The sequence below is a fragment of the Haplochromis burtoni genome, unplaced genomic scaffold (assembly GCF_018398535.1).
Source record: "Haplochromis burtoni strain Fernald_Lab_line unplaced genomic scaffold, NCSU_Asbu1 Contig_323, whole genome shotgun sequence".
NCBI lineage: Eukaryota > Metazoa > Chordata > Actinopteri > Cichliformes > Cichlidae > Haplochromis > Haplochromis burtoni.
In genome coordinates this window covers 123,445-132,399 of record NW_024582684.1, presented here as the reverse complement: position 1 = coordinate 132,399, position 8,955 = coordinate 123,445, and the positions used below count along the sequence as shown (strand labels likewise).

The 8,955-nt window shown below is 38.9% G+C and overlaps 1 protein-coding gene across 4 annotated transcripts in view; it reads right to left on the bottom strand.

The window, feature by feature from the left end:
- Positions 1-8,955, bottom strand: part of kdm4c (lysine (K)-specific demethylase 4C) — a 31,045-nt gene continuing 22,090 nt past the window's right edge. For 2 of the 4 annotated variants that reach the window (XM_005941882.3, XM_005941880.3), the window contains exons 18-22: positions 6,673-6,867; positions 4,046-4,216; positions 3,120-3,239; positions 1,275-1,367; positions 1-1,129 (exon numbers count right to left, since the gene is read on the bottom strand). In XM_005941882.3, coding sequence (XP_005941944.1) covers positions 962-1,129; positions 1,275-1,367; positions 3,120-3,239; positions 4,046-4,216; positions 6,673-6,867 — 747 coding nt within the window. In that variant the 3' untranslated portion in view covers positions 1-961. The remainder of the gene's footprint in view (positions 1,130-1,274; positions 1,368-3,119; positions 3,240-4,045; positions 4,217-6,672; positions 6,868-8,955) is intronic. The other 2 variants (XM_014339925.2, XM_005941883.3) reach the window with 2 other exon arrangements.

Here is an 8,955-nt window from a genome sequence, read left to right as displayed (position 1 = left end):
TAGAAAAACATATGTAATGTTTTATTGTTTTCCTTACAGCAGTTAGCAATAGCTTAACTATAGCAAGCCAAAAATAAATACAAATTTTAAATAATTTCAACAATGTGTTTCATTCAAGAGGGCAACAGTAGCATTTCACGTTAATTGGACGAAAAGTCCAACACAAAGCTATGGCTTCCTGTCTGTTTTTCCCCACAGGAAGCTATGAGCACGTGGTCATTTTTCTTAATGCTTTTAAACTTGAAATTAAACAATTCACATATGTATTTATTTATTTTTTATCTGTAAGGGAATTTTTTTTTTTTTAAAAATGGGCAGAGAGGAAGCCATTCTTGCGTAATTGGACTCGGCCCGGCAGAAGCAGTTAAGAGACGATGCTGAACATGCAGTAAGACATGAGGAAAATACTACAGGCAAAGAACGTAAACATTGAAAATCAAAACTTAAAAGATCACCCAAAAGGCTACCGTATGTGGGCTAATTAGAAAAATCGCTTTTTGAAGTTTTCATGTACAAAGCAAAAAATGTTATTCCAAAAAAGGGTGATGTGACCATTATAAGTCACAATTAATTTCCCTGACGGTTGTGAGAGCATTAGGCAACTGAGGCAACAATGCCCTCTGTTAACCCATTCTGTAAGAGTCCAATCAAAATTCCTCCCCTGCCTGTTACACCATCCAGTCACTGATGTAAAATGTAGAAGCACACGCAAGTCAACATCCACCTAATCCACATCACCTCATTCAACCCCCTTTACATCATTTCCTCAGAACTTTTCACAGGAAACTTGTGTGGGCAAGAGTTAAGATGTAAATAGCAATCCCCAAATCCCCAAAACTTACAAGCTCACTCACTCACACACACACAAACACACACACACACACACATACACAAACAAGCTCCCCTCTACATCCACTGTTAACTCAGTGCATTCATTTGTCATTGATGCTTCTCCATGACTTCATTTCCCTTTGTGGCTGCGTTGCTCCCATGTGCTTTTGGCAGTTGTACGGAGGCCTGGCAGGGCCACATAGTCTTTCTGGAAGCGTGAATTTGGCGTTCTCTGTCGTTTCCTCTCCCCCTGCGTGGTGAAGAAAGCATCCTGGAAACGCATGCTCGAGGCCGTTGACTAGAAAACAAGACATCAGAAAGCACCAATGAGTAATAGCAAAATGTTCCACATGGCATGAGAATATTCTGTTTGTTTATGCCAATGAAGTTTGAAACTTATGCTTTTAAAGTTTATGTGTAAATCTTGTAAATCTAATACTTACAAGTCTGCGCTTCACCTTTTTGGGGAGGTCTTCGTCTAAGGTGTAGACATCTTCTCTTTTGGCCAGCACCTGAGAGCCGTCTTCAAACTCCACCTGAGATAAGGTGAAACCAATCAGCAGCTATCCAAGAGGTTTTAAAGAAATGTGTTGCATTTATACAGTTTTCATGCACATGCACACTCAAAATCTTGCCACCAAATTTACTGAACATTTTTGCTTAAAAAAAAGCCAAAAAAACCCTCCTATTTACATTTAACTGTCTTCTAGATATTTTTTACTTAATCATCTTTGATACAGCAGTTACATATGGTGGTATCTGTAGGTTTGTTGCATTAATAATGCAGAACAGTCTAAGGAGCTGGGAAAGAAGGCAACTGGACTTCTTAAAGTTTCTTGAAGAAATTACACCTCTCATCCAAGAGGCTTCTTCAGATCTAAAACCAAATGCTGGAGTCTCCCCGGTATTTAAACCCTACTAATAATCATACGCCTCGTCACATGAGCCCAGGTGTCAAAATAGCATTTCCCTCATTGCTGAGCTTCAAAAATGGCGGTTTTGATTCTTGTGAAGGAGTCCGAGTTTGGATTCCAGCTCAGCTCAGCTGGAACTCTGGCCAAGCAGGTACTAAAAACACCTAATAGAAAATCCAAAAGAGAGCAGATGCTAGTGGCTTTTGTTTGCGGCAGATGGCCGCATCTCAGAGAGGCTGTTTCTGCTGGCATTTTCTTCCTGTTAAAACGAGTTCTTCCTTCCCACTGTCAATAAAGAGCTAGCTCAAAGGGAGTCATATGATTTTTGAGATTTTCTCTTTTCTTTGTATTATTGTAGGTCTTTACCTTACAATAAAAAGCACCCTCAGGCAACTGGTGCTATATAAATGAAATTGAATTTAAAATTGAATGTGGTGTCATAAGCCACCCCCTCTGCTCAATGATGGTCATTCACAGTGAGAGTCCAGTTGCTTTCTATCCAAGCTCCTTAGAGTACCATGACCTGGATAGCTGAGAACCTACACAGGCATTTATATAACACAGGCTTTTTTCTGCGTGTTTTTCAGGCTACCATTATTACAGACTATAAGAGGCCACAAAGAATTTCTTTCCCCTCACTTTAACAACATTTTTGCCAGAATGCACAAGTGTGCCGTTCCACCCCTTAGCTCTAATAAAAAAAGATCAAATAAAGACCATCTTCATGTTACCTCTGCTCTTTAAACATTAACGCTGGAGTTCTTGGAATAAAGCAGGGGCTTCATCTCTAAAATACACCTTGACAATGGAAAGTTCTTGTCCAGCCATTTTTTCCCATCTTAATCTGACCTATATTAAACCGTCTTTGCGTCACAGGTGCATTTGTGCATAAGTAATGGTTAACGCCCAGCTCGCCTAAATAAAGCTTAAATGGAAGCTGCATGAGTCTTAGCTTAGTTAATATTTCAGTGAGTTTGAATAATGCAGATTGTCACCTCCTTCTCTTCCTCCGCCACTTTTCACTTGCTCACTCTCCGTCTTTTTCCCCCTCTTCCCATTTTCTATCTCTATGTCCAAACAGCTTTTGCTTCCTACGTCTGTCTTTTGCCCTCCCGTCATCTTCGATCTCCTCTTGAGTCATCGTGACTTCAGCGCTTCCCTCAATCCCCATGTCTTTTCTGTCCACACGTAGACCAGGGGACATTGACAACGTCAGCGTTGAGGGAGTTCAACAAATTTACTGCTATGCCGCTTTGACCTGCAACTATGCCTGAAAGTCTATTCAGCACAACGTGGCCATTTGTTTTTCTCTCCCATGCTCACTCACTGCTGCCGTGACTGAGTAGTTTACAGATGGATCGCATGTTCAGGTACCTGGTACATGTAGGAGACGTTGGATCCCAGGTATTTGGCACTGTAGAACAGCCCATCAGGCCATTTTACTTGAACAGCTTCCCCCACTTCAGGAGCACCCAGGTTCACACAATCTCTGCTCTGAAATACAAGAGAGTAGTAGATGGTCTGTAAGTGTCTAAGTGTTTCAAAACAATTTCAAAAAGACAGAAGAAGTCATTCAAAGTGGGTGTCAGGATAACTGCTAAAGAGAGTAATTCCCTTTGATATATTTACCTGCGGAAAAAAACTCAAGTGGACTGACAACAGCTTTTGCTATAGTCGAGAATTTGACAGTCGAGTGCTGTTGAGATCTAAACTCAAAGCTGCATACAAAACTTCTCAGCCCAAAATGGTTGAGACACTATGGTAATGTAAAGAGCAAATGGTTTTGTTTCAGTGTTCAGACAGCAGGACCTCGTGAATGCTTTGTGCTACCGTGACACACTGAATATCCCCGAAAAACTTGTTTTCTTGTCTTCTATGTAAGGGGCTTCAACACTAGACAATCAACCAGCTTTAAGGTGTACATAGCTTTTTAACAAAACAAGCACAAGGCTTCAAAACATACACATTCAGTTATTTTGGTGTAATATACAATATCTTTGGTAGCTAGCTGAGGCTCAGGACTGAATGCTCTTAACTTTAATGTGCTCTTAAATATAGAAACACACGTTTAGCTGTCAGTTTCCATACTCCCATGGAAACCCCTGGTGTGTGATATTGTATTTTTCTCTGAAAGGCCCTTTCAGAAACCCGCTGAAAGATTTACAATGAGAAACACTAGAGCATATTTTCAAAGGAGAAAAAGAAGTTCCTCTTAACGAGGGGGATTTAAACAACTGGTTTGACCTCATACAACTACGCAGTGACCTCTTGAGTGTGCGTCTAATTAAACATATCCTCACCACTATGTCCTCGGGGTACGTGTCATTAGAGAAAGAGCCATCATCAAACATGACCTCGTAGAACGTCTGGGAGGTGATCTGCGTGACCTTGGAGCTGTAGTAGCGCAGGTTCTTGTGTTTGGAGATCACCGTCTGGCCAAGTGAGATAGAAGCTTGGTTTGCTTGCTGCTTCTAGTGTAGACAGAGAGTAGCAATTAGACTAATGTATGGCAATACAGAGTAAAGTCAAACTAAATTCCACTGGGGTACAGCAATGTTATATAATAAGTGACAACTGAAATGTTGTGTTAGATTTATTTGCATTATAAAAGGCTCTGATACCCAAATCTCTGCTTTTAATACAATCAGGTTTATAGATCTGTCTCTCAAGTCATCTTGACAGCTTCTTGTACCGAGGTACAACTTTTACTTTTAATTAAGCTCAGTACGAACAGAGTATGGTTGTTATCTTTGCATTTAGAAGGGAAGAAATTGCACCATGCAAGTTAGTTGCAGCATAGTGAAGACAAACCTTAAATTAGTGTGAGTTTAAGTGTAAGTTGGGCATCAGCTCTAACAAGACCCCAAAGAAAACTTTTCTTCAGTACCAGCACAAAGAACTCATTTGTGAAAGTACATCCTTGACATTTTAGATACTGGCATTCACTCACACCACTGTGGCACAGTGCAAATGTATGCTGCGCTCACTTAAAGCGGGAACTTTCTAAAACAGCAATTAGTCTTCTAAACGAGCAGTTAATTCTGTACGGCTGTTCCAGTAGAATAACTGTTAAATAACTGAACTCAATAATAATGATCTTTTGTGTCTTAAGCTGGTTTATCCATAAAAATAAAAAAAAATGCCCAAAACTAAAAAAACAAAACAAAAAACAACCCCCCCCCCCCAAAAAAAAACAAAAACAAAACAAAAACCCAAAACAAAACAGACTTACTGCACACTTTTCTCCTCCTTTTCTAGCATAATGTTGCACTACTAACCGCACTGTCATGGACAATGTTTCAGTTTATACGTTTAATTCAGTTACCAGCATTATTATAGATGATGCAAGTGAACAAAGCAACGAGCTGAACTTGAACCTACAAGTGACTGCAGTAAATACTTAACGTCAAACTGCATTTACTACCGTAATTCCCCCCAAAAAACAAAAAATGCTGCTGGAACGCCGTTTAAAATGTGACTATAACCAGAATGATTTACCAAATGTCACGTGGCTCATGTTCACATACGGCTTCTTCTTGCATGATAGAGCTTTAGCGTGCATTTATAGATGGCCCAATGACTGTGTTCACAGACAATGATTTCTGACAGCAGTGTTTCCATGACAGAAACATTTCTGTTTTAAATGAAGTGCCATCTGAGGGACCAAACATCAGCGGCATCCAACATAATCTGATTTTTCAGCCCTGTCCATTGTCCACAGAGATTTCTCCAGATTCTTTAAATATTTTGGTATTATGAACTATAGAGGATTATTCCGTAATTGTTCCACAAATTATAGACATCGTTTTTAGCAATGCTCTTTTTATTCCCCATCATGCGGCTAACCAGCTGCCAATTGACCTAATTAGTTGCAAATTGTTCATCCAGCTCCTTCTTTTCAGCACCTTTTACTTTTCCAACCTTTTGTTGCCCCTTGCCCCAGTTTTAAGAGATTGTTTAGAGTGCTGCTGCTCTCAAATTCAAAATGAGCTGCTATTTTTCATGAAATATTACCATGTCTTAAGTTTTAACATTTCATATGTTTTCTTTATTCTATTGTGAACGAAATATAAACTTTTGAGTTTTTTTTAATCACTTCATTCTGTTTTTATTTACATTTTACACAGCATCCCAATTTTGGGGGAATTCCACAAGTTCAATTTTATTTGGGGTCAAATGAGAATATGTTGTGCAGAGCATCAGTTTGTAAAGTGGGGACATTAGTTTACTATCTTACGCTTTATTTGTTTCAACTGAAACAAAATATTGAATGATTTATTATGAGCTTGTTTGAATTAAAATACAGAACATGTACATTAGAGAAGGAGGAGATCCCACGCTAACACAGTATAAAGTGTAAGGATTTTCCTGGTGTTGCAGAGACATTCACATCAGAAATAAAAGTAATCCATTGGATCTTCATCTTCTTTTATGCCAAGAGTAAATGAACATGCTTATGTTCATTCTTGCAGCCAACAACAGAACATTTGGTGTGCTTCATTAATAGAATATAGAGTTAGAGTTGGCAGAAAAAGGCTCTAGCAGGGAAATAGTAGTTGTTCATTCTTTGTTTGAGTGCAAACAAGCCACTGTGCACGCATCACGCCGATGTGTTGTTACACAGTGCCCTGTATAAGTTATGGAAGAAAGACTCGACTACAAACAAGGTGATTCAGGCAGTTCAGCTGTAGTATTTGCAACAGGTAAAACAGAGACAAAGGCATAACATAAAGGGGCCCCTTTAACAAGCTGTTTTCAATTATCTGGCGAGTAGTCATTTGTGCCACTTCCTTAATTACATTAACACAAATTATTAAGTGCTTATAATTGAGTCAGTTATTTCAAGCGTGTCAAAAACAATAATATGTCTATTTATTCCGGGCACTGGTTCAGATCAGCTGTAGCAAACACCTGTCCTATAACTTACAGCTGACGAACTCCGCGACTGGTGTCTATGGCAGGTGATTGACACAACATACGGCCAATCATCGGGCTCCATGATAACACCGGCAGCATGGGCACAGGTCACATGAAAGGAGGTGGGACACCGGCCACATGAGCACTGGATACAAGCCCCTGAGTGCCGCTTTCCCGCACAGCGTTTACGACAATAGATGCACTTCTGTAAACACATAAGGACCAGACCAAACTGTCAATAGGCCTGAATTAACTTAGGTTGCACACGAAAAGCTGGGAAAATGTTATTACTGCAAAGGGATTATAAAAACAATTGAGAGACGCCAAGAACCAAAAAATGGCCAGTGGTCTAGAACGATCAGCAGCTGCTTTTAGACAAACCAAAGGTGTTTTTAGACTGTATCCAGCTTGTTTTGTTTTAATATAACTAGATTTAAAATGCTGTCAAAGTGTTCTTCAAAAAACATTTTTTAAACAATAAGCATGTTCTTTAAGTACGTCTTTACCAAAATGTTTTCAAGCCTTACTGGAAATTATCCAAAACGATATACACAACGAATAAATAAAATCTCTAGCTTTATCGTTACAACAGGAGTATTTGTCCTCTACATCGTTATGGCTTGCGTTCTAAAGACACATAAAAACAACAGCTGGGCCGCCACTCTTGGCTTTTAGAATATATGGTCTTTTTAAAAGCATGTTGCTAACAGTTTAATAACACTAAAGTATGAATAAGATGGCCAAGCTCATCGTGACCAAGAAAACTTGATGGTTGCAGTGATTGCATTGAATTTTTTTGCTGTTGGAAACTGATTGCAAGTACATGTTGTGAAAAACTTGTTGCCCAGAGGTCAAGGATGCAACACCCTCAACTTGTGGACAACACAAGATAATTGCACAGGTCGCATTGTGGGAGGCAACAATCCCAGTACAGCTCAGACTGACTGCAATCACTCTCAGACAGATTAGCAAAGGATTCCAAAAAACTACCACCTAATTTATAATTGCAGATGGGGACTCAACTCAACTGGTTGCCAGCTGATTTATTTTCTAGTTATATTCTTATATAAAAGCAATGTCACTGAGTATCTTTATATCATTTTGCAAATTAATGTCACTATTTGTGAAAGAATTACTGAAACAGTGTCAAAACTGATGTTCTAGCTGGACTCTGAATTTAAATAGTTCATTTCTGTATATGTAGACAGCGACAGATTTGCAACAGACAGCAATAGATTTGCGATTTTCACCAGTGTATCAGTAAAATGCTGTATTATCCATGACAGACTGGATGTAACAGCCATTCAGTTGCAGTCTGGCACCAGACTTACTCCATCTTCCTGTTGCTTTATCACCATCCTGACCAAAGTTACTTTGAAGAAATGAATGAAAAGACCAAAACAGCTCTGTGTTGCGTTATATTAACAAAGATTTCTTGATCAGTACCCAGGACAAGTAACATATCATCTATATAACAGTAGTTTCCAACAGCAGCTGCTGACTCATACTGGACCTTCATATCGGATATCTCCACGACACCACTTTTGGATCTTGGCACTGCTGACATCAGTTTGATGAACGATGAACACTGATCAAACTTTTTGGTTAATTAGTACATTTGTTTGTTATTGTTGTTGTTTTTATATAGAAAATCAAAAGACACTGATAGAAAACATGAAATACTGTGCTTCCAGAGATGAAAGGAGGAAGTTGTGATGGACAGCAACATCCTACACACACTTAGAGTGGTTGATTTGCTCTGTATAACAAAAAGGGCAGACTGAAGATATTATTTACACAAAGGGAAAATCATTTTACCCCAAGGGTAATAAATAAATAAAAATTCACACTGTAAATGGAAGCCCTTCAGTTCTCCTTTTTAAATTTCAAATGCAAACTACTGCACAATACACCTACTCCCAGTGACTGCCTTTATTGCTGTGGAGGAAACCTGACCTCACTCACTAAAGCACCCATGTCTGGTGTAAAATAAAAAAAATAAAATAAAGTAATTTAACATTTGCATTTCCACTCCAGACTTTAAAGGTTGGCTAGGAAAAACAGCAAATTAGTGACAATAGACTGCTAAGTGAATCACCGCTCAGCTGTGCCGTGAACCTCTAACATAATTTAAAGCCAATATGTGCTCCAAAAAATTTATATCTGTGAAATCTGCTGTTATTGGATACGGTAGTGTAAACAAGTCATTGATAGCAGAAAATAAAATGAGAGACCCCAGTTTAATAGTCAACAGAAACATGTTATGGGACTGCTGCAATACAAAGAAACCCTC